Consider the following 25401-nt stretch of genomic DNA (forward strand, 5'->3'; position numbering starts at 1 on the left):
TCTGATTTGTCTGAATTCAGCCCACAGAATAAAAGTTTTATTTCAAGTCCTCGTATCGAAAGATAAAAAGTTCTCACATTAGGCACAACTTTCACTTAGATAATCCAAATTGTCTCTCTGCCAGGTTTGTGTCCTCCTAAAGAAAAGAAACGCGCACTAATCCTGCAACCTACAATCTCATTTATGAAAGAAACTATGCAGGATAGCCCTGCATCCCTAAGGCGAGTAACGTATAGTTTTGCAGGGGAAGATAAAAATCCCCTGCTGGGAGGCCTCCCAACATGACGCGCAAAAACACTATGAACACGAAAAGGTTCAACTTCTTTAGAGGGAAATAAACTTGGCGAGTGAGACAAGTCAGCATTAATATTGAATTTGATTTCAGTTAGCGACTACAAAGGCTGATGGCAGTGCGTAAAGTTTAAGACTTAATGGATATTCAAAAGTGTGCCAACAAATGCCAGATTTAAAGTATATCATAACATTATCCATGGGCTGAATAACACCTACAATCTGTGACTACACTTGCATATAAAAAGTTTAGCTTCATAATCAAATCAGTAACCAGTTATCTTATCAAAGCAATTACCAGTTGAGAATAAAGGAAAACCTGGTATAGCTCATCATAATCAATTACTACATTTTTACAGCATTTTGAAAGAACTTAAGCTACAGTAAACGTTGATGCATTTACTACATGATTCATCAGCTTCCACGTTTGTCAACAGTCCAAGTTGCAACTATGATAACTGAGATTCAAGACCAAACTTACATTTTTAAATTAAAGCCATTTCAAAATAAGGTACCAAAATTTCCTGTAGAAATCAGACGCCTCAAGACTAATCAACTTCAAAATCATCCATTTAAGTTGAGACAAAAAAAAGTGACTAAATCCGACACACAGGACAGACAGACAGATACAAGACACACAGGACAGACAGACAGATACCAGACACACAGGACAGACAGCAAGAGAGACAGACACAGAGAGAGACCGAAAGATAGAGACACAGAAAGACAGACACCCCGGACAGACAGGCGGACAAGCCACAGACCAGACACGAGACAGGCGGAGACCAGACACACGAGACAGACAGCCAGTCTTGCAGCATACATTTTGTTCAGTCATCTCACACACACACACACACACACACACACACACACACACACACACACACACACACACACACACACACACACACACACACACACACACACACACACACACACACACACACACACACACACACACACACACACGAAAACTTAGTAGGAAAAACAGATCAGAAATGATAGACTGGCATAAACACCAAGTACAGTCATGACACAGTGGCCATGAAGAATCAAGATTAAGGTCAGAGCAGGTATAGTAATGGCACGGCGGCCAAGCAAGAAAGAAGAACTGCACTTAACATTTGAAATTTTACCGTAACTAAAACGCAATCTAATTAAGATGGACATGCAGGGATGTCGGTGCTCCTCTTGACTGATGCTAGAAGGAAAGTACAGGTTAGTTCACTTACTGTGCATGGACGCGGAAGGCACCCATGTTTGCCTATGTAAAATGACTATACGCGCAAGGCCAGACGTACAATAACACAAGTAGACCATGAAGGCGCGGGCACAGTTAGCGATCATTGCCTACTTGCAATTAAGGGACGTATGGCCATACAAAGGCAATGGCAGGGCTGCCATCCAAAGCCAGGTGCTGCGTTTGTAGATCACAAGGATCTATTTTAACGTTCTAGGGCTAACGGTAGATTAATGGCCACGATGGAAAAGAGAGAGAAAAAAAAAAGGCACAGCGGCCAAGAAGTCTAAGCCTTGTGACAGAGCGTACAAGGCACAACATTAATTTTACTCCTACCATTTAGCTTTAACTGTACACCAACATCCATTTAAACCTCATTTAAGATCTGGTCCTCCAACATCACTATATTTTAGTGCTAAAGAACAGTTTCCCTTTTAGAAGTGAGGAAAGGCCAGAGAGCCAGGACAGATCGACACGGCGGCCAGAAGAGCGATGGCCCGTGGCCTGCGTGTGACTTATCGTCTTAAGAAACAGTTGGAAAGAAAAAGTGGTTAAGGGCACAGTGGGAAGGCAAGAAGACGCCTCCATAGAGAGGTGTGTTCACTTTCAAAAAAACACACAAGTTTTCTTTTGTTTATTTCCCTACTCTGCCAAAGAAATAAAAAAAAAATGGACTCACCCTTTGTAGACAGACCTAAAAAGGAAATGTTAGTGCATTATAACTTATCAAGCAGCTAAGCCCTTCAAGACACCATATCTATTTTAATGTGAACTGCTGAACATAATCATATTCTCAGACCATCTTAACTATTCAATCCAGGCATCTCAGTCACACACAACCCATTCATTCAGAGAGAGAATTACAAACACTCCATCAGTCACCTCATTCTTTCAAATCACTTGCTCAGCAGTTCCACAAAAATATAACCAACAAGGACCAGATTTCAGACCACCCAATAAAGTGGACAGGAACATAAAAAAACCAACCTGTGGCAAATGCTCCATGTACAACCCTCAGCTATTTGACAGATGGAAAGCAGGAGAATAGAAAGAACGTGGCCATGTTGGACAATGCAGAGAGATGTAGGCACAGCGGCCAAGAAAGAGTGGGGACACGGCGGCCACCCAGAATTAAATCATGACACCTACTATTTGCAGTCTTCATGAAGATCAATCTGGGGGAAAAAAAACAAACAAAAACATGTTTGAGTCCAGTCTCCAGTCTTGACAATGTTCAAGTTCATACCGTTACAGGTGTAAAATAACTAGAGAAGGTGTTCTACAATGTGTTTGTATGAGGTACAGACAAGGTTCACCCAGCCTGAGATATAAAGACTCACTTTCAGTGAAAACATTGCTGCCAGCACAAATTCTATTCTAACAGTGAAACAAAGAAATTAACATAAGGGATGTAGAATAAAGTTGATTAAGATTTAAGGAATGCCTTTTAAGTTCAAGTATAGAAATGTCAGTACCTCATACAGACTCACACACTCACACACTCTTTAAAAACACAAAAAAAACTTATATTATACATGCGTGATTAAATGAATATGATATATTGCCATCAGTTAAATGCATAATAAAATTTAGCCATAACATTTTCAATGATGTAAATTATCTCTTAAGGTGTCGCTCACCTTTTTTTGACAGCCTCAGGCTTTTGTATATGGCGGGTCCGACCAGGTCTCCGTGAGCAGGAAGCAGGTTGTTCCTTTAACAAAAAAAGAAAGTTTGTATTTTAATAAATACATTAAAAGTTTAGAATTATAAAAGACATGTATAACCCTGTATCTGTGTTTAAACATAAAAAAAAAGTCTTTCCAGTGAATAACTCAATCGTAATAACCATGAGCAGAACAGTGAGTTAACATAGCGCAGCAGCCATTTTAACTTGTTTTTAGTCTTGTTTTGTCTATTTTGATAATGGATTGTTTAAGTGTTTGAGTTTCAGATATTCTTTATTTTGTTAAATGTGAATATTTCCTCATTTCTTTGCTCTATTTAAGCTATCATTGAAACCAAATAATATAAGAATATAACTGAAACAGTGAACAACATTTAACATTTTATGGACCAAACGTGAAAATAAATCACAGGTTAATGAAAATAGAAATTAGTTGCAGTCCCATTTAAACCAATAATTTGCTGTAACTGCTGTAACCAGACAAAACAGCTGCCAATTCAGAACTGGCTCTCAATGAGGCACAGCTTGAATATTGAGGTAAGGCTAATTTTGAGCAAATAATTAAGATAAGATTAAGCCAAAATTGAGCCGACAAAGGCAGAGCTTGGCCACCATTGAGCTAAGGCTAATATTGAGCAAACAAATTAAGCTTAAAATGAAGCACAGCTTGAGCAAAAGCTAAAACTGAGCAAATAACTAAGGCAGAATTAAATATAGTCCCGTAAAGTTGGAAAGATATTGACAGATTCAGACTTTGCGGTTCAATAACGTGTAAACGAAATGTTCTATAAACACAAGTGTGGTCTCTTAATCAGAATTGTGTACTTAATGATCTTAACTGTAGTGTTACAGAAACCACCTCATACAAAGATGACCTTCCCATGGTCACACTACACCTATTATTTTGGACAATAAATGATTTAAAACAATTTTGCTGAATTTTTGTTTCAAATCAGTTTCAGTAGCTTTTCTACTGTACATTGTACAGTCACCAAAATCATCTCATACAAAGATGACCTTCCCATGGTCACACTACAACTCTTATTTTGGACAATAAATTATTTAAAACAATTTTGCTGAATTTTTGTTTCAAATCAGTTTCAGTAGCTTTTCTACTGTACATTGTACAGTCACCAAAATCATCTCATACAAAGATGACCTTCCCATGGTCACACTACAACTCTTATTTTGGACAATAAATTATTTAAAACAATTTTGCTGAATTTTTGTTTCAAATCAGTTTCAGTAGCTTTTCTACTGTACATTGTACAGTCACCAAAATCATCTCATACAAAGATGACCTTCCCATGGACAACAATGATTTTTAACAATTGTACTGAATTTATATTTCAAATAATTTTCAGTAGCTTTTCTACTGTACATTGTAATTGTTTGAAAACATTTTTTTTTCAAAACCAAAAGGTGTAGTGTGACCATGCTACATCTTTGTTTGAGGTGATTTTAATGACTGCAATGTACAGTAGCGAGGGCTTCCCTGTCAACATACTACACCTGCTAATCGTGGAAAAGGGGACTCAGCCTATTTATAATATATTTTTATTGAAGAAAAAAATAGCTTAACTTTTATTGAATCCAATGCTGCCAAAATCACTCCACACATTGAGGGTCTCTGTAACTGCCCAGCTCTATCATGCAGGGTAAGCATCTCTCTCATGCATTCCCATTCATTAAAAATCATGGTGTAAAGTTACCTGTAACTACTGACCTGTTACCTAGAGTTTTGCTATTATCAAACGCATTGACAAAACGATTATCAGTCAATAAAAGTATTTTTGTGTCTACCTAGTTCAGTGTGGTTGTTGGTGTAATATTCTGTAAGTACAGATAATGTAGTCGCACCAATGGTGCATTTTATATCTATAAGCACAGAAGTGCATTTGGCTGTTCTGGCAACCCTTTCTTTTTTTAAATTAATTTTCGCATTGAAATTACTACAGCCATAAACTGTTAATTTTGAAGCTTATTTTTACCAACAGCTGGGAATTTGTAATGGTAGTCTTTTAACAACCTGAATATTGACCACCCCACCCCTAAAAAGGAATTCACAGTTTTTCCTTATGCACTTTTAATGTAATTCAGTAAAATGAGTTCATCCATAAAAAAAAAATGATTTGAAATAAAAATTCATCAAAATTGTTTTAAAGCATTTTCCTCCAAAATAAGAGCTGTAGTGTGACCATGGGAAGGTCATCCTTGTGAGGTGATTTTGTAACACCACAGTTAGGGGCAGTGAACCTATTGATTTTTTTTGTCGAGCTCGTGTTTTCAGCGACGCACTTCGCAGACGGTCCCTGGGCATGCGCCTCACACCCGTCTCGCTGCCGCTGTAGGGAGACACACGTTATTCTTCCGGCGCGAAATTCAGGTCACCTGGATGAACATGTTATTGTAGCTCATTAAGTACACAATTCTTATGTTTATAGAACGTTTCGTTCACACGTTATTGAATCTGTCAATATCGTTCTAACTTTACCGAACTAAATAATTGGCCAAATAATTAAGCCAAACATTGAACTTACAATGACACATACCTTGAACCAAAGCTGAAATTGATTTAGCCAGGGCTAAAAGATAACTTGCCAAAAGTTACTCACCATTCTGGACGGGCCACCAATCTGGACCAGGTCGAACACGCCATCCTGGAGCGCCTTGCTGCGTTTTTAATACAGGAGCTGATGCACGCGACCAACTTTTCGGCGTCTGACGTCACGACGCGGTAGTTTCCTTTTTTTAACTCTTCTTTTTTAAAAGTTCCCTCTTTCTTTTTTGAAGTTTTTGTGTGGTTGGTGCATTACCACCACAAGTTCCTTCCTCCAGGAACAGTTTCAGTAGTTAAGCAGCGACACTTTTTTCATGTCTTTTTTTTCGTTCCACTGCTCGTGCAGCTTCTCTTCAAAGTAACATCACGAAACTGTTGGTTGGATGAAGATTAAATAAGAAGAGGAGGAGGAAGCAATCAGCGGTCATCAGCTGATTGAAAAACACCTGCGTGAAGACGAGCAGGTGTGTCTTGTCACCAATCAGTCTCCTCTTTATGCTTCTTCCTCTTCTTTTCTGAGGTTTTATGGCGGTTGGCAAACAACGATTTGGTGCATTACCGCCACCATCTGGTATGGAGTGTGGATCGAAATGTTGATCTAACTGAACTATTACCTAAAAGTAAAAAATAATAAAATAAATAATAATTATATATCTCTATATACAGATATACATACTACAAAACACAAAAAAACAACCACCTATATATGCATACATACACCTATTCATACACACACACACACACACCCTATATCCTCCCAATCAACTTTGTGGTTTTAAGAAATTGAAGGAATATCTTGTAACACTCACTCCGGTTCTTCCACAATACATCTACCAACTCCAATTCCTCATCAATGTCTCTCAACTTTTTAATCATTACTTCTCTCTCCCTTTGGTATTTCTGACATTGTTTTTATAACATGATGCATGGATTCCTCCTGCCCACAGTGATCACATCTGTCTGTATGCGTTTGTTGATGTGAAATAATGTGTTGTTCAATCCTGTATGGCCAAATCTGATCCTCGATATTATATTTTCCTCCTTCCTGCTTTCACCTCAGTCTTCACAACAAAACCCAACACATTCATTATCTTAGTAAATTAGTCATTAGTCCACAGTGTTTTTATTATTATTATTGTGAATGGTTAAACATGGACGGAGGAGCAGTGCAGACAAATGACGTCAGAAAGAAATGAAACACATTTTGTAGATTAAGTGCAATGCAGAATGAGGGGACTGTTTCATATACATAAGACAATAATATTACTCCAGTACAGGTATCTAAATGTCACAAAGATGTTTCCTTAACCTAACAAAATTATTAACATTCTATCATAAGAGCAAAGGATGATTTGGTCTCAGAGGATGTTGACTTTTCCTTTTATTTTGACTTCTTAATAACTGGGTCGACAATCTTTTGTCCAGTGAGGAAATGCCAAACACCGCCTCGGTAGAACTCATTTCCAAACGTGTAGAGGAGAGCGTTGAAGATGGGATTTGTCTTGGCCACCACAGGGAGCACCTGAGAGACGAAACAAGGACCTCCATCATTTTTTAACATACTCAATTAAATTATACGTTTGTATAGGTTACGGCAAAGTCCACACACCAGAAACAAACAAGACGACAGTTTCACCACATTCTCTACATTTTAGACTGTTAAAAAACAACTTCTCACCATTCGCAGCTTTGGAGACACAACCTTCACATTCTCAAAGCAGGCGTAGATACACATGAGGACATACGGGCCCCAGCACATCAACATGACCCTCAAGGGTAAATTGGTGTTGAACTAAAATAAAAAAACAAAGGCTGTTGCATTAGAGCAGACATCACACATATAAAATTAAAATTAAAATGACATGACGGAGTGGTTCTGCATGTTTCGTACTTCCTTAGCCACATTTTGTAGTCATGACACAGCTACACTTTCTCATCTTCTGTCTTTATACTTTATATGTGTCTAAATGTGGTTTGTGAAGCACACAGCATAAAAAAACAACGATGTTTCAACTATTAATTCAGGATAAAACCGTTCCAATATTTTTTTCACTTGATTGCCAAGAGTGAGATGAAAATATTCATATCAGTTTCTTAGCTGCATGTTAAATATAGAGAAGGTGATAAGGTGATCAATATGAAGGACTTTGAACGAGGCAGGGTCTTGAAACAGGGTTTGAAACTTCAGTTCAGTCACGAGAACAGCATTGGACTAACGTAAACACATTCACAATAACATTATTTCCCACACTGCCACTGACAGCTGTTCTTTCACACTTTGTCTGGTGATTGAAGAACAGTTACAGTGGACTGTGTCCTTTAGAGAAACATTTACCCTGTGTTGATGGACTTTTTTGAAGTGCTTGTGGATGGCGCTGTAGCACGACAACATGGTGAAGGCGGGGAACATCAGGTAGAGCAGCACCAGCGTGAGCATGTACGTCACATAGTCCCTGTTGAAAAGTATAATAAACAATATAGAACACTGTTTCTGACAGCACATGCTAATTTTGCTGATGACAACCGCAGCAAACTGGACATTCTGGCCTACGCGTCCTTTTCTCTACCTGTCCCCTCTGGTGTAGTCCAACGTGCAGCAAGTCCTCATGGGCTCAAAGTCATAAACGCCCCATCCCATCAGAGGAACAGCTGCCCAGAAGATGGACAGAATCCAGATGATGCTGCTCATTGTCAGCGTTGTGCTCCAGAAGAGCTTCTGCCCTACAGAATAAAAACACACACGGCGTCACGTGATGATGACAGATTAGAATAGAGGGGGGGGGGGGGGGGACATGCTTTACACCAGAAACAAAAGCAGATATGAAGGACTATAATACATTCAGTTATAAACCACTGTGAAAACTAAGAGAAATGCCAAAGCACTTTGTATTTACTTTATTCCAATTAATGTTTTTAAAAACATCATTGACTCTTCTACACACAAAATTGAATGTGGGTCATAACAAATAACTTGTATCCTCACTAGTGCAGTACTGGTGATATCTGTCCCAAGCAATGGCAGCCATGAAACTGATTGAGGCCAGAACTGCTATCATGCCCTGGAAACCATGATAGGAACATCCATCTTGTCCAAATGGCCAATATCTAGAGACAAGAAAGAAAACAATCAATACATAATTATTATTATTATTATTATTATTATTATTACAACAACATTGTTATTGTGTGAATATGACAGGCTGAAAATGCTAATTCTTTAATTCTAGAGAAAGATAAGTACTTTATTGATCCCCATGGGGGAAATTCACATTATCCAGCAGCTCTTGATATGTAAGTATAAAAACAGACAAGTATCAAACAAAAAACAGATAAATAGTAAAAAAGCGGAACTAAATAAATATCTATAAATGCAAGGTACATCTATCTGTCTGAGTGTTTATCACATAACTGCCCAACAGTTTGCTTGACAGGCTTCAAATTTGGCAGGTGACTCATTCAGGGCACCGTTGTGTGGCAGTGTTTGGATAAGAACTGCAAGAGATTTCGGTAGAAATGCAACAGATGCTCACTTTAAAAACACTCAATGTCAAAAAGGTTTGCAGCAAAAAGTGAACCAAAAATGACACAGTGAATAATGTGGATTGTGAAACGTAAAGGGCTTATTTGACCTGTGGTACCAGTGGCTCGTATCAAACACTAAGCCTTTTTTGAGGGGGGGTTGCACACTACCCATAATAAGTAGAGGTGAGAGGAAACTGTATGAATGTGGTTGATACCTGATGTAACTGGCATAAGCAGCTGTGAGACCGTTAATGTTCAGGCTGATGTCGGCCAAAGCCAGATTGAAAACAAAGAAGTTACTGGGAGTCCTCATCTCCTTCACTGAGAGGAAAGACACAATGCTGACCGCATTGAGGATGAACCCGAGCATGCCTGCAAGTGAGAGAGAGAGATTTAGAGATTTAAATTTCATTACTGAAAATTCTGAAACTCTCCATCATTGTCCTTTTAAAAAATACCCCTAAATCATGTTTGTTTGTTTTGTATAATGTACTGTTACTCTGTTTTTATTTCAACTTTAATTAACAGGATTTCCCTTGAAACACCCTAATGGACAAAAGTATTTGGCTACACCTGTTAAGTGTTGCATTCAGGTTTTTCAATCAGGCTTTGAGATAGGACCCTTATCTCCACTGAAGGACAATCTTAATGCTTCAGCATGTCAATACATATCGGATAATGCTATGCTTTCAACTTTTTAACAGTTTGAGGAAGACCCTTGACACAGAGCCCTGACCTCAACCCCATCGAGCCCCTTTGGGATGAACTGGAACACAGATTAAGAGCCAGGCCGTCTCGTCCAACATCAGTGCCTGACCTCATAAAACCTGAATGGGCACAAATTCCCATAGAAACACTTCAAAATCTTGAGGAAAGTCTTCCAAGAAGAGTGAAAGCTCTTATAGCTGCACAATGGGGAACCAATGATATCCACTTTAAAGTACTGCATATGTATTTGAATACATCATTACAGTCCCTGTTGGTGTAATGATCAGGCGTCCAAATACTTTTGTATTCCATATAGTTCCATATAGTGTATTTCTCTTTTACAAGGGAGACAATGGACAAGACAGCTCACTAGTTACAGTACAGATAAAATAATAAACAACACAAACTATTGTTGTTGATCTCAATATAAAACAACAGTCAAATTTATGTGCATGAGGGAACAGTAAGGTTGCAATTTGAGATTATTGTCATAATTGATTAATCTGCAGATTATTGTCTCGATTAATTAGTTGTTTGGTCCATAAAATGTCAGAAAATGTTGATTGAATGTTGAGGATGGTCTTGAATATCTTTTTTTAAATCATTTTGTTGTAATATGTATCAAAGGATAGACAAATACAATAAAATAAATAATAATAAAACCAAAAAAAACAAACGCATCACATTTAACAAGTTGTTTTAATTGTCAAAAACGACACTCAAACCAAATAGTTGTTGATTAGTTATACATATATAGTAGTAATTGATTAATAATTGATAATCTGGAAAACAGAATAATTTCGATTAAAACAGCTGCACATTTTCTACCAAAACACGTTTTAACTTTCACACCCTACTATGATCCTACTATTCTAATACATACTGCTGCTAATAACACTGTTTTTAGGTGGTCTGGTTTGTGAGAGTTATTTTTAAGTTTATTCAGTACTTTATCATTGAGTTCCCTTTAAAGTGCTACATAAATAAAATGTATTATTTTTATGATTATTATTATTTTATTGGACTTTGAAGCTTGACTCAGCATATCAGCTTGGACTTATCACTTATCAGCACAGTCATGTGACCCTCACATTGTCCAGAACTTCACTCCCTGACCATGAAGTAGGTCAGAACAACAGAAACATTTGCATTTTTTTTTGTTTTTTGAAAACAGAAGTGGGTTTGTTCACTTGTACAAAAGTTCACTTTGAAAGAAAACAATGTCTTTGTTCACATTTTTTAAAGCACTTAATGGTTTAAGGGTGAACTGTCCCTTAACTCGTGTATAACCTCGTGCGTAAACATGTGTGCATGTGTGTCGTGTCCACTCACCCCCGACCAGCAGCGCTGTGCCGAATGTAAACATATCAAAATCCGTGAAACCCTCCGGTAATGTGTACGCCGCCATGGTGAAAAGCACAAATTCTACTTTGTCTTCCTCTCGCAGTTGTGTCGCGGAGCAGTGTGTGTGTGTCACACTGACGCCTTTATAAAGGCTCTTTCACGTGAAAAAGCATAAAGAAACTAATCTTGGTTGAAAAAAAAAAAAGCCCCTCGACAATCCTCGCAGGAATGTCCTAACGAGCTCACTTCCTACAAACTCACTCTCAACTTTCTGAGCGCTAAAGGTTTGCGCCTCTGCTGCGCAGCGCTTTGAAGAAAAGGTCAGAAGTTCAGTCTGTGACTTGACTCTTTGTTTGCTGTGAGATAAATGACAAAGTTTGAATGAAGCTGCACAACAACAACAACAACAACACAGAGGAGAGGAACTTGCATCGAAGCGCTCGTGTCGTTCAGCAGCTGTGGTTGATCACAAGAGAGAGTGGAACCATGGGAAATGTGGTCCTTCACGAGAAAAGACCACACACACACACACTGACCCACTGACTGATAAATCAACAGTCTGTATAAAGTATATAGAAGTATAGAAGTTGAAGTTACTTTAGAAAAAGTCTTACTGTACTTAAGTATCAAAAGTTAATTTTGTGATATAAAATGTACTTAAGTTTAAGAAGTAAAAGTATTAAAACAGTGAGGAGTTGGGACTAAGACATGGTAGATCAGTGGTAGGGCGAGTTGTCCTCTAACTTGGAAGGTTGTGGGTTCAATTCCTGGCTCTGCTCGTCTATATGTGTCCTTACCATATAAATACCAATAAAGTAAAGTACAAATATGTGAATTGTGTACATTAATGCAGTATTTGTACTTTGTTACATTACAACACTGTAAATCAGTGTGCTGTGTGTTACAATTTCAATATTTATTTGATTTCTCAACATCCCCCCACCCCCACATTCAAATACCATGTATTCAACCAGATGCTTAATGTTAGTCAAACAGCAAAGGTATACAATTGCACTCTTTTGCTTTTAAGGAGTTCATTCTGAACCAACAATAACAGGATTTCACATCTTAAAGGTCCAGTGTGTAAGCTTTATGGCAGATTTCCACTTTACTCTATTCGGATTGGGTCATTTCCATTACTATGTTACCTCCTCATTGTGGGCATAGTCGTCTTAGCATGGCTGCATGAAACTACCATGACGTTGTTTTATACGCGACACAAACACAAAGTGATGAGCAAAGCAGTTGTTTTCAGTGGAACTGAATCATTGAAATCAGTTAATTAAAAAAGATTTCTCAACACTTTCACTTTTGTGGTGTGACCTGTGTCCTCTTCTCACTGAGCATCACTGACATTACAAATGTAAGGGTAAAGTAACTGCAATCAAGTCATAAAGGTCAAATAAGCCTCCAAATGGTATTATAAAAACTAGAGTTGAAAAAAGAGGACACCAGAAATTGACCTTTGGCTCTCACAGCTTTTAAAATCTAACATTTGTCTGATTGCACCACTAATCTGTCCACAGATTAACCACAAACTCATTAACTATGAAGTAATGATGTGTCCCAACGGACTTATAATACCCTTTTCTGAAACTGCACATATTGTCCTGACTAAAAGCTCAGTGCCCCCAGTGTCCCCCTGTTGTTTTTTTCTTCCAAATAAACTGATAATTTGTTCATCAACACGTCTGTCAACTGTCCTCAGTCCCAACAAGAGGCCTCTGGCAGTGTCAGTGTCAGTGTCAGTGTCAGTAAAGCAGCAGGGAAACAGTTTAACAAAGCGTACACGTCTGTTTATCTATCGCAGCTGAATGTGTCGACACAAAAACCAGGTCGATCCGGCACCACAGAGGACATGAATGCAGTGGATTGATCAGCGGAAAATGATTAACTGTAAACCTGAGGACGTCTGTTGTGTCTTTTTTTATTGACTCCGACATCTCTAACGACAGGCAAAGTAAAAACTTTACTTTTGTTTGCCCTGCCATGACTTGATGTGCTCCTCTCCAAGTAACAAAACCTTTGGTAGTGAGTGACGTGAATCTCTCACAGTAATATACTCACACCCTTTGTAGTGACTGTGCTTTGGCGAACAGTCCATAGCACCGTCATAATCTGCTGGTGTTGTAATGAAACAAAGGTTTCACTTATGAAACTGCATTTGCACACAGGCTGAGGAATGGGAGAAAGATAACTGCTAATGCTAACAAATGCTGTTCATTCTCTTTAAAGTATTACATGATTAAGTTTTGCAGCAGTCTGACTTCACCATGTCTTTCCTTATTTGGGGAAACACTATTTTAGAGGAAGATATATGAATAGTTACTCCACAGCACATGTAAAATTATTATGTAGAGAAATAAACAGCCTTATTCTTTATCTGCATTTAGATGATTTATGTAATTTTCTATTTACACTGTTTGAATGCTGTTTTATTCGCTTATTATATCTCAAAAATGATCATTTTTCGATTCAAAAGTGTAAATATGGGACATTTTATATGAAGTTTCTCTAAAACTCTACAGTGTACTGTACAAATGTCTGATTTGCAGTATTATAGTAGTCATAGATGTCTGAACACAACCTAGAACTTACATTTTCTCTAAATTCTCTGATTTACTGCTAGTTGTCATATATGTCCTGAGCACAATTTTATCAGTTTTATTTTGAAAACTGCATGTCGATATCTTTACAGATAAGCCTGACTCATTGATCCACAGGTTTTTTACGAAGAAATCCTTAAAAAGGAGGGCGTTAAATTTTGACTGCAGTTGCAGACTACAGGGATCATTTTTCTCTTCTCAGTGAATCTTATTTTAGTTTTATTATGAATTCTTTTTTTTTTTTAATTAACCTCCTCCCAATCTCTGGTCAAAGATGCATCACTCTGGAGGTCAAACAGGGTTTGAGGTTTTTTTTCCCTGGTCATCCCCCGGGGAAACATCCAATAATAAGAGACACAGAGAGATGACAGGATTAAAGGATTTGAAATCCTGTCAGACAACCACGGCTTTAAACCCCTGCACCTGTGAAAACAATAAATAATTGTCAGTGTGTCACATTCTAACACAGTTCCATGAAACAAAATCACGTGTTCATAGATCTTCAGAAATAAGAAACTGACACCAGCAACATAATGAATACAAAAATGATCAGTTGAATGAAACTGGTGTAATTCCGGTGTAATTACAGATGAAGATGAGAAACTCACTGCCATCTAGTGGCGAGTTGCTGCTAGGTCACAGTCATGAAGAAAATGACTTTTCTAACTATAAACCCAACATGTATCTGTTTTCCTTCTTTGAAATGATGAGCAAAAGTCTGACAGCATGAGAGACAACATGTGACAAACGCCCACTCCAACTTAAAACCTTAACATCCCAGATTTTTACCTTTATGTTTAACCTGTATTTAGGTGCTGTTAGTCAGTTCCGCGCATAATTAACCACCCAAACAACTATTCGAGATCAACTCCCTGACAATTTTCAGCGAAAAACGGTGCAGCCTATCAGCTTCCAGGAAGCCGCAGTCTAATCGTGTGAATGAAAATAACCCAAGTCCTCACCACTAATCCCTGCCCATCCTTTTTATCTCAGGACTCTGAGCGGTGGCAGCAGAGCAGTGTGGAGCCGTGAGCCTGCCGAGCAAACCACCATGCATCACCCTGCGTCCTGTTAGACCGACCAGCAGCTCCTTCACACACACACACACACACACACACTGTAGTTTAGTTGCATAGCAGTTAGTGATCTGCAGGAGAGGAAACATGAGTGGACACATCAGTGCTGCTTTTTGTCTGGCTTTAGTTTTCCTCCCTGTGCTGGGATCAGCGTGTCCTGCACAGTGCAGCTGCTTTTACCACAAATTAAGCGATGGATCAAAAGCGAGGTAAGGACAACCACTATGATTTGATTTGATTAACCACAGAATGCCACTTTTATATATTATATATTTGTCTTTCTAAAAGCTTCCTTCACTTTAATCACGGTGTGTAGTGGGGGGGATTAACTTGGAGTTGCTCTTTAATCTCCTTTGCTTGTTACAGAACAATAGATCACTACGTTCCTCTAAACTGAACTCTGAACTAATGTATTTTGCTTGTTGGTAAATTCACGATTACAAACCCAAACATCTTCACTATAGCTGTACTTTCTATAAATGTTTATGTAGCTGGATAATTTAACACTTCAAGTTTATATATTCTTGTGCACAGTTTTATTCTTTGATTCACATTTATTCTTTTTATTATTGGGTACAGTTGTCTTTACATTCTAATCCACCTTTTCTATCTTGTTTTAGCACAATAGGGGCGTGTCGCAATTTTAATTTCACCGAAATGCACCAAGTACAATCTGGTGTGACAAATCAACAAATCGTGTATCTTCTGTTGTCTTCATGCAGGAGTGTGCTTTGCAACGACCCAGAAATCACCGCGGTCCCTCCAAATTTCCCCGCGGACACGTCGAAGCTCCGCATTGAGAAGACTGCGATCACAAGGATTTCCGGCAACAACTTCCACTACCTCAACAACCTGGAGTTCCTCTGGATGTCCTTCAACTCCCTGAACGCGCTGAGCGTGGACAGCTTCCGGGGTCTTTACAACCTGGACGAGCTCAGGCTGGACGGGAACTCCCTCGCCTCCTTCCCCTGGGAGTCTCTGAGCGACGTGCCAAACCTCAGGCTCCTCGACTTGCACAACAACAAGATCTCCACCATCCCCGCCGAGGCCGGCGCGTTCATCAAGAACATCACATATCTGGACTTGTCCAGCAACAGTCTGACGACCGTCCCTGCCGACGTTCTCATCATGTGGCTGAGTGTGAAGCCGGCGCAGGACACCGATTCCTCCAAACTGATTCTCGGTGAGGAACAAGCTGTGACATATTAAGACAGTGATTTAAGCTGCCTCGCATGATGACCACTGCTTTGACTTCAGAGTTAGGGATTAGTCTAATTATAGTTATTGTGTGCAGTTTGTCAGGATGTCGGACTATTTCTATTTATCTATAAGTCTTAGTCTTTCTTGAAGGACAGACAGTAAAGGACAGTAGTCCATATGAGGATGTTAGTTTCATGAGTTGTTTCCTCTACAGGGCTCCATGACAACCCGTGGCTCTGTGACTGCCGGCTGTACGATCTGGTCCAGTTCCAGAAGTCCCCATCATCGTCGGTGGCTCTAATCGACACTAGGCTGAAGTGTGCCGACCCAGAGAGTCTGTCAGGAGTTCTTTTCACTGAAGCGGAGCTGCAGAGGTGCCAGGGCCCTCGGGTGCACACGGCCGTGGCTCGCGTTCGGAGCTCACTGGGCAACAATGTCCTGCTCCGCTGTGGCACAGTCGGAGTCCCCATCCCCGAGCTGTCCTGGAGCCGAGCCGATGGCAAGAAAATGAACGGCACAAGTGAGTTCTGCTGAACTAACTGCAGATGTGCTCGGATTAGAACACTCAACGCGTTAATGAGATTTAAGTTATTTGTGCCAATGGTCCTTAACTCACTTCTCCTTTCTTATTTTACAGTTCAGCAGGAGATTTCAAAGGAGGGAATTATTTGGTCCATCCTGAGTGTGCCGGCGGTCTCCTACCATGATTCTGGGAAATACATTTGCAAAGCAACTAACTTTGTGGGCACTGCGGACGCCATCGTTTCCCTGGTGATCACAGATACTTTCCCGTCAGAGGAGACAGGTGGTGGTGGTGGTTCTTCAAAGAGAATCAAAGGGAAGAAATCTGGTGGCATGGGAAAAGCAGCATACCAGGAGAAACTCATCGCCAGATACATTCCTCCGCCGACTACCACAGCCGGACAGCCCATCATCGAACCTCTCAACGGCAAAGGTGTGACCGGAAAGTACGAGATCGAGAGCTACAGCGTCTCTGACAGTGCTTCTCCGGAAAAGGGCAAGGAGTCAGACTCTCAAAGTCCAGAAGAGGAAGAAGAGGTTCTGAGCAACTTAGCAGCCAATGCCTCATCCTTACAGCAAGCTCCAGAGAAAAGGATAGTGCGCTCAGTGAAGGTGATTGGCGACACCGACCACACCGTCTCCCTGAACTGGCGAGCCCCCACTGCCAAAAACACCACAGAATTCAACGTCCTGTACGCTGTATTCGGGGAGAGAGACATGCGACGCATCAGCGTGAGTGCGGGGAAAAACCGGATCACCATCGAGGGTCTCGTACCCAAAACAAAGTACATCGCTTGTGTTTGCGTCAAAGGCCTGATCCCGAAAAAGGAGCAGTGTGTAATCTTCTCGACTGACGAGGCGGCCAGCGCAAGCGGCACTCAGAAGCTCATTAACGTGGTGGTCATAACGGTGGCGTGCGTGATCGCCGTGCCCCTGACATTGATCGTGTGCTGCGGGGCGCTGAAGAAGCGCTGCCAGAAGCTGCTGGGGCGGCAGTCCAAGGAGATGCAGGACTCATACGTGACATTTGAGACCCTCGGCCCTGGGACTAAAGCCAAAGGGATGGAGGGTGAATTTCTGACGAGGTTAAACCTCGACGAGTCCAACAGGCTGCTCTCAGCGAGGTCTAGTGTTGACTCAGAGGCCACAGCGAGGACCGAGGGGCCTCCCAATGAGTATTTCTGCTAAAACCCAACGTATGCCTCAACCTCCGGAGGATGCACTTTGTTTTCTAACAGCCTGTGATGATGACGATGATGATGCTCAGAGACACAGATTATTCTCTCTGTGTGTCTCCAGAGGGCGATAATATTTCAGCGTGTGGATATGTGTTATTATTTTACAGCCTTGTGGGAGTAAAACACCACCGATTAATGGATGGGCAGCAAAAAAGGGAAAATGCATTTCAGTATTTACATGTAGTTTCAATGTGTAGTAAAAAAAATCATGCACTTTTAAAGGCGATGTTTTGCAGAGGGAATCGTCTTGACTTGTTTCCCTATGCTGTAAAATCCAGATATTTTTTCCAATATGTAACCTCTGCACTGTGTTTAAAACTTTATTCAAACAATATTTAGAGAAATTATAATGTAATTCCGCAGTTATTAGTCTTTTTTTTTTTCGTATTTTCTATTTTGTTAATGTGCCAGGTTTTACCTAAACCACTGTACATTTTTATAAGGTAAATATGTGTGACCTGAAATATGTATAATGTAATATGTATATTATATTACATATTATAACGTAATGAATGTACTGCATGAAAATAAATATTTTTATACTGATAAATGTTTACAGGCTTCTTCTTTTGTCGTGGCATCTCAGAATGATATTCTGAAAGGTGTTATTTACCAAACTAAATGTATTAAATCTAAATCCACTCAGAGCACAGATTGTTCTGTCCTTGCCTGCGTGTGATGATGTGGAGAACATTCATAAAAATATTCATTTTAAAAAAACACACTCATAAAGGCTTTTTATTGGTAATTTTCTTCCTGATAATCCATATACATGTTAAACTCAGGTGTTTGAAGACAGTAAAGGACATTTAGAGAGCTTGTTTTCACACTTGCTTGATTCTGCCTGAACCTGCGAGACGACCAGTGTTGAGATTATTGAGGTCAGGTTACTGTCGCCTACAGACATCTGTCTCTCTCTCTCCCCCTCTGTGCTGCTAAGCCTGACGCGTCCGGCTCTGTTTATACAGACACGTCTCTCCTGTAACGTCAATGCTCGCACTTTTGTGGTGGCACAAATAAAGTAAATAAGACTGATGCTAAGCCTCTCTGGGGTTTATACCTGAAAGTAAAGCAGTGACGACATTGCTCACTGAACATGGGTTCAACAACACAAGCTGATATATATTGTTTCGTCTGAGCAGATTTTTCTTTTAGACTAAGTGGACCATCGCTATAAATATACCTTTCCCTGTGATTGCAAAGGTTATTTGTTGTCTTAAGTGTTACGTCAAGGAGGATTAAGGTAATAGGCTTTCATCCATGCAGGCCACGGGCATGTGCCGCCCTCACAGGCCTATTTCACATGCTCCTCCAGGAATATGGACGCCTTTCGTGTCACATTGCATGTCGTGTTGTTATTTTATCTCATCACCCCCGGATCGACAACCTGTCCGAGTGGCTGCTCCTGCACAGACGATAACTTAGGAAGGTAAGTTCTCAGTTTACCTGAATAGATTCATAAAATAGGTTTCAAGTAACCTCTCAAATGTGTGTGAAAACTGACAAAAACATGTTCCATCTCACCATCCTAGGTCTTTACTATGTATGGAAACCTCCATGGGACAAATCCCACAAGATATCCCACGCGATGCCACGAAAATACGGATTGAAAACTGCCACCTGACGGAGTTACCGCAGCAATCTTTCTCTAACGTGAGCGCCTTGGAGTTCCTTTGGCTGAATTTCAACGAGATCACCCTGATGAACATTAAAAGCCTGGAGGGACTGGACAGCCTGACGGAGCTGCGGCTACAGGGCAACAAGCTGACTTCAGTGCCGTGGACGGTGTTTCAGGACGTGCCCAAACTCAAGATTTTGGACCTGAAGCACAATCAACTCGACGTCCTCCCTGAACACGCTCTGAGACACCTATCTGCCCTGACCTATTTAGATGTATCCTTCAATCAGCTCTGTGTCATCACTAAAGATGTTTTTGTGAACTGGCCTCTTTACCAAAGAGCAGAAAAAGAGTGGGGGAAAGAAGGACTGGTGTCCAACGTGGTTCTAGCCCTGCACGAAAACCCCTGGTTGTGCGACTGCCGCCTCAAAGGCTTTGTTGAATTTATCAGGACGATCAGCACTCCCATCATTCTGATGAATTCTTACTTGATGTGCTCGGCTCCCGCCTCCAAAGCCGGCAAGTTTTTCCACGAGATCCAGTTAAAGTCCTGCATGAAGCCGGAGGCGACTGCCTCGGAGAATAACATCACTTTACCTCTCGGAGCAAACGCAACGCTCACATGCTTAGTCAAGGCTCGACCAAGCCCTACCATTCAGTGGATGTACAGTCAGAAGATTATCAGAGGATTTAGTGGTAAGATTTTTTTTCTTTTTAAACCACTATCCATTAAACTGTCATGTACCTGCTGTGACAGCACGGATGTAGTGAGCTATGTCTTAAATCTTCAGGCTTCATCTTGTTTATGTAAAGATGTGGCAACAACATACTTTTTAAGATGAACGTACCATTTCTTTATCAAACGTTAACCAAGTGGCAACTGGTGAGAATCTGAACTCCTGTTTTGACCAGAACCATGTCCACAGACACTGGTGTCCACTGATATGTGGCGAGCCTTATATTTTTCCTGTAAATGGAAACATGAGCTACAAAACAGACATCATTCTCTATTGAAGAAGACCTAAAACTAGCAATTGGGAACATTAACTCCTCAGGAAAATGTTCAAATCTAGTGAGAAGTGGGTTCATTTTCACATAGACCTCCATCCAAATGCCTTTCGTTATGTCTATTTAAATGTCAAGTCCTTCGTTCGTTATTTTTGCTATTTTATTGTGTACCTCAAGCCGGGAGTCTCTGCAAAAATTTCATTATGTCTCATAATGACAATAAAACTTCTTGAAAAGGGAGTTGTTTTTTCAACCAGCAGGGTTTGCCCTCTGGTGGCTATTCACTATATTGTTATTTCCTTATTTTCCTCAGCCAACAAACCACTCTGTTTTCTCCTTTCAGCCACCGAGACTCACATAGATGCAGACGCTGTCACCTCCCAGCTGCTGATTCCCTCTCTTCACCTGGCGGACCGAGGTATCTACACCTGCACGGCCCACAACTTCATTGGCAACTCCTCAGTGAGCATCGTGGTCAACATAAGCTCCCCCAACTCCACCACTACACCCGTCCCCATGTTGTCGACCGAGGAAAACGCCTACATTGACATACGCATCGCCAAGCAGACAGTGTATGGCATCACCCTCGAGTGGTACGCTGTGACCGACAACCCTGCAGAGACCTGGTTCACCATCCACTTTGGCAAATACGATTCGCCGAAGGAGATGATCTACATCGGCCCTGGCATCAACAGCTACTCCGTCAGTGACTTGCTCCCTGTCACCAAATACAAGGTCTGCGTGTCCCTGAAGAACCATCCGCCGAGGGAAGGCCAGTGCATCGTCTTCGTGACAGGAAGTGACATCAGTGAGCTGGAGCAAAGAGAGAGACTCATCCACATCGTAGTCATCGTGTGCGCCATGGTGCTGGCAGTGCCGGCCGGCATGTTTGCCTGCACCACAGAGGGCAGGTTCAGCTGCATGGAGCGCTGCCTGGATCTGTGGAAGAAGCACAGGCGGCGCGGAGAGAACCTGCAGGGAACCTTTGACAGCCTGCAGGCCACGAGCGAGGAAGGCCTGTGCAGGGACTCAGAAGAAAGACCAAAGAAGAAGGAAGAAAGGTGCAAAGGAGGGAGTCAAGCTCACCTGTACTAAAGAACTGCACATACATGTACATATTTGAGTGTAGCCCCAGATTGTGCCTCTCATGTTACTTTTAAATCACATAACTATACTTCAGAGATTCTCAACAGCAATAGTCAGTGTGATCAAATTTGAATTCTTCGACTCGCTTTGACAAGTAGAAGCTGTGTTCTACTGTGCAGGCAACACAAGGTTAAAAACAACCAATTTCCTTTTAAAAATAAAACATTAACATCTGTACTGAGGAATAGATAATAGTGAGTTCTTTAAATTGGTTTAAGGTGCAAAAATGGAGAAAAATCCCCAAAATTGCATGAAAAACTGGGGTTTCTTTCTTTTTTTGAACCCAGATACATCGTGTAGTGCTGTGACTTGAATGTATTTCAGAACAGACGCAGACACATGACCAGTTGAAAATGGAGGCCTTCCTCCCTCATTATACAGGGAGTTTGTTTTTGTCTGTGTGAATGTGCTTCAATGTGCTTATATGTATAATAATATCATAACTACTATATAAACTATATTTACTTTGTCAGTGTCTTGTGGACTGAACACAGAGACATCCACTCTGAAATTAAACATGTGTATAATCAACACGGCACAATGTCACTGCTGGTTACTTTGATATTAAGTTTATGTTTCAGTGGATTAATATCTCAAGATAAAATTGAAATGAATTTCCACTGTCTTAAGATTTGCCGTCATAAAACAAAAATCCTGTTGGGTGTGGATTAAAGGAAAGCCAAAGACGAATGCTGAGACATATTCTGATTTGTTTCCAAAGTGCAATCACTCAAAGGATTTGTTACATAAGCAGCGTTTCCCCCGTGCATTTATACGTACACTCGTAAGCAGATTAGAGTGATTTTTTTATCTGAATCCTTTTCAGTGGGACATGATATTTCCATTTAATGACAGCATCTGGACCTCAGCTGTGCGCACACGTAGTCGAAGAAAAGAGAGGATGTGAAAAACATTACTTTGTTTCTGTCACAGCATACAAATAAGAGTATTTTAGCCGAGTCATATCCACAGTGAATCATTTATCACATATGGAACTTCATTTAAACACAAGACAACGTGTGAATTGCTGCTAAATATGATCATGTAAAATACATTTTCTACACTATTTTTTTAAACTCAGAGTAAAAAAAGACCTTAAAACCTGTATATTGTGCATTTATAGTATTATTTGTTGAATGTACTCAGAAAACAAGTCCCTTTAAAACACGGAAGAACAAATCTAGACAAGGGGACCAACATTCTTTTCAAATATTTATTCAAAATCAAGACGATACAAAGACAATACAAAGATATCACTAGAGTTCATAAGATATATCATTTGTCTCAACTTATCTAAGACAATTAATGAGTATTACAGTTAATCAATGTGCCTACATTTGAAGGCATTGGAGAATGTGTGTGGACCCTAAACACAGACTCTATATTTAAATATCTCTCTAAAAGATAATGTTCAAGCAAGTTATTTACAATCTGAGCTTGAAAAATAAAAAGGTTTTATGACCACTTATATATACTTCATTAATATCCAATTTGATACACTGGAAATGAGTGTGTGTATTTTCATATACTGTATGTATATTCACAATGATGAAAATAATACAGTGCTGCACCTCTGCGTGTAAAATATATAAAAGCATTTAAACTCTACAAACACGCAGTCAGACGAACAGAAGCAATCTCCGCTTGTGTTACTGTGAAAAGCGACAGTGGCACATAATTTGTAATCATACAAAAAGAGCAACGCCTCAGCTCTCGAGCGGCTGAAGTAACACAGTAAAAATATCATATAACACACGGACGGGTCCTTTAGCACTTCATAACAAGCAGCGTGTTTGTCACCTGCGATATTTCAAGATTTGTAGTTCAAGATTTATCGAATGAATCTCTTTTTCTGTGATGATAAAGTGTCCAGTATTACACTTTCCAGAGAGTAATGTAACTTGTGTAGACAGTGAAGTCTTTGTTATCCTCTCCCTGGGTAATTTACAGTGGTGCTTCTTACTATTAGGATGACGTCATCCCTCCTCAAGATGGCAGTGTTGAGAATGATGTAGGACTGCACCAGTGGCAGACTCTCAGAGCTCTCTCCTCTCTTTATCTGAGCCAGGTCAGCTGAGGATGCAGTGGACCCTCCTCGTTTTATATCTCACCTTAAGACATAAATATTTGTAAACCTTCCCGTTTTTTGTTTTTTTTTAAGCATTAACTCATGAGTGATGTGATGTCCACTCAGAGCTTCCGGTACTAACTCTCGGACGACAGATGAGGTTAAGAGCGGCAGAGTCGTCAGAGCATGGACTGCAACCTGACACCACGTGTGTCTAACAGTAATAACCCTGGTTGCTCTCAATGATTTTCTGCTCCAGCTTCATTTTGAGCTCGGACACTAAAGCAGAGCTGATGTTTCCTTCTTTTCGCCGATTTGATTTCGCTTTCTTGGAGCCTTTGGAGGCCAGTGTACCAGATATTGTTGGGACCGCGCGGGGCCTCTCACTGGCCCGCATGTTTGATGGTGGTGGAGGGGGAAGACAAGGAGCGCTGGGGGGTGAGGGTTTTGTCCTAGGGTTGCTGCCGTCCCGCTGAGGACTCTCTGGGTCGCCGATGAGGAACTTGTCCGAAGGGTTATAGAACTTGATGAGAGGCATCTTGAAGGTCCAGGGCTGCTGGTCCCTCTGTCGCCTCTTGATGACGCGACGCACGGGCATGATCCTGTTGGACTTTGAGTTGCGCATGTACATAGCCGTAGAGATCAAGACAGTCACCCCTACCAACACGCTAACGATAACCGTGACCATGCCTAAAGCTTTCATCGGATTGTCCCTACTTTTCATTAAAAAGGCCGCCATAGGCCCCTTGAGAGGCGTCTGTGAAAAAGCACAAATGAAATAGTTTAAATCAAGTCCAAGCGACGCACTCCAGATGTTACTGCAGCATTTGCCTTGAAGCATGCAAGCGTGAGAGATGGATGAGCAAAGCACTGACAGAGGAGGCCCAAAACAACATGTCTAGCAACACTCACACATACTCACACATACCCACTCATCCGTCTCCTCTGTCCTACATCAAAGGACTGCTGATGCAAAGCTAACAACTGAGAGCAACACTACGCTAGTTTGTCTGGAATGTGTCTGACAGTGCGGCGCGTCACAGCAAGAAACGAGGATGACGACAGTTCATGAGACCAACACAGAGTGAAGAGAATGGCTCGACAAAAGGTGTTTTAAATCGTTAAAGATGGAATATTTGAAGTGGACAAACTTTTTTCTTTTCTTTTTTTTAACAAAATAAAGAAAACATAGAATAGTGTGCTCCAGTACTTCTTAAACAGACACAAACCAAACCAGTAGAAAAATAAATATATGTTTAAAACTTGGTACAGGGATCAGCAGTTTTTCACTTGATTCTGCGGATCACTTTAATATAGTTACTCTCCGGGTTGATTCTGGACTTTTTCACGGCGTTACAGTACAGGATTGTGGATATGCAGATTGTTAGTAAAATGAGGGACGTGACAATGCTGACACAAATCCCAAAAACAGTCAGTGGACGCTTGCTGAGGCCCATGATGTATGAAATAATTCGACCTTTGATCTGAAAAGCACGATACACAACACAGAAACAGAACCAGACGTTATCTCATCATGAAGAGTGACTGAATGAACACACAATGAAAA

At 40.5% G+C, this 25401-nt stretch overlaps 4 protein-coding genes and 1 long non-coding RNA gene across 12 annotated transcripts in view; 2 read left to right on the plus strand and 3 right to left on the minus strand.

The window, feature by feature from the left end:
• Nucleotides 1–1957: 1957 nt before the first annotated feature.
• LOC131448176 (uncharacterized) lies at nucleotides 1958–6156 on the minus strand. Its single transcript, XR_009234164.1, has 3 exons — nucleotides 5834–6156; nucleotides 3172–3245; nucleotides 1958–2706 (listed from the first exon to the last, which is right to left on the minus strand). It is a non-coding gene; the product is annotated as an uncharacterized LOC131448176 (long non-coding RNA).
• A 726-nt stretch (nucleotides 6157–6882) lies between these two features.
• Nucleotides 6883–11794, minus strand: rgrb (retinal G protein coupled receptor b). Its single transcript, XM_058621149.1, has 7 exons — nucleotides 11341–11794; nucleotides 9516–9672; nucleotides 8762–8883; nucleotides 8346–8499; nucleotides 8114–8231; nucleotides 7457–7570; nucleotides 6883–7300 (listed from the first exon to the last, which is right to left on the minus strand). The coding sequence occupies exons 1-7, from the start codon at nucleotides 11414–11416 to the stop codon at nucleotides 7160–7162; spliced, it is 882 nt and encodes a 293-aa protein (XP_058477132.1). The 5' UTR covers nucleotides 11417–11794; the 3' UTR covers nucleotides 6883–7159.
• Nucleotides 11795–14972: 3178 nt separating this feature from the next.
• On the plus strand, nucleotides 14973–18509 carry lrit1b (leucine-rich repeat, immunoglobulin-like and transmembrane domains 1b). The gene is made up of 4 exons (XM_058621223.1): nucleotides 14973–15243; nucleotides 15757–16217; nucleotides 16449–16754; nucleotides 16872–18509. The coding sequence occupies exons 1-4, from the start codon at nucleotides 15122–15124 to the stop codon at nucleotides 17942–17944; spliced, it is 1962 nt and encodes a 653-aa protein (XP_058477206.1). The 5' UTR covers nucleotides 14973–15121; the 3' UTR covers nucleotides 17945–18509.
• Nucleotides 18510–19313: 804 nt separating this feature from the next.
• Nucleotides 19314–21844, plus strand: LOC131448733 (leucine-rich repeat, immunoglobulin-like domain and transmembrane domain-containing protein 2). The gene is made up of 3 exons (XM_058621454.1): nucleotides 19314–19423; nucleotides 19527–20308; nucleotides 20964–21844. The coding sequence occupies exons 1-3, from the start codon at nucleotides 19314–19316 to the stop codon at nucleotides 21713–21715; spliced, it is 1644 nt and encodes a 547-aa protein (XP_058477437.1). The 3' UTR covers nucleotides 21716–21844.
• A 1162-nt stretch (nucleotides 21845–23006) lies between these two features.
• LOC131448221 (cadherin-related family member 1) overlaps nucleotides 23007–25401 on the minus strand; it is a 121605-nt gene continuing 119210 nt past the window's right edge. For 7 of the 8 annotated variants that reach the window (XM_058620483.1, XM_058620485.1, XM_058620482.1 and 4 more), the window contains one exon: nucleotides 23007–24591. In XM_058620483.1, coding sequence (XP_058476466.1) covers nucleotides 24049–24591 — 543 coding nt within the window. In that variant the 3' untranslated portion in view covers nucleotides 23007–24048. Of the gene's footprint in view, nucleotides 25319–25401 lie in introns of all 8 variants that reach the window. The other variant, XM_058620490.1, reaches the window with a different exon arrangement.

Source organism: Solea solea, chromosome 21, assembly GCF_958295425.1.
Source record: "Solea solea chromosome 21, fSolSol10.1, whole genome shotgun sequence".
NCBI lineage: Eukaryota > Metazoa > Chordata > Actinopteri > Pleuronectiformes > Soleidae > Solea > Solea solea.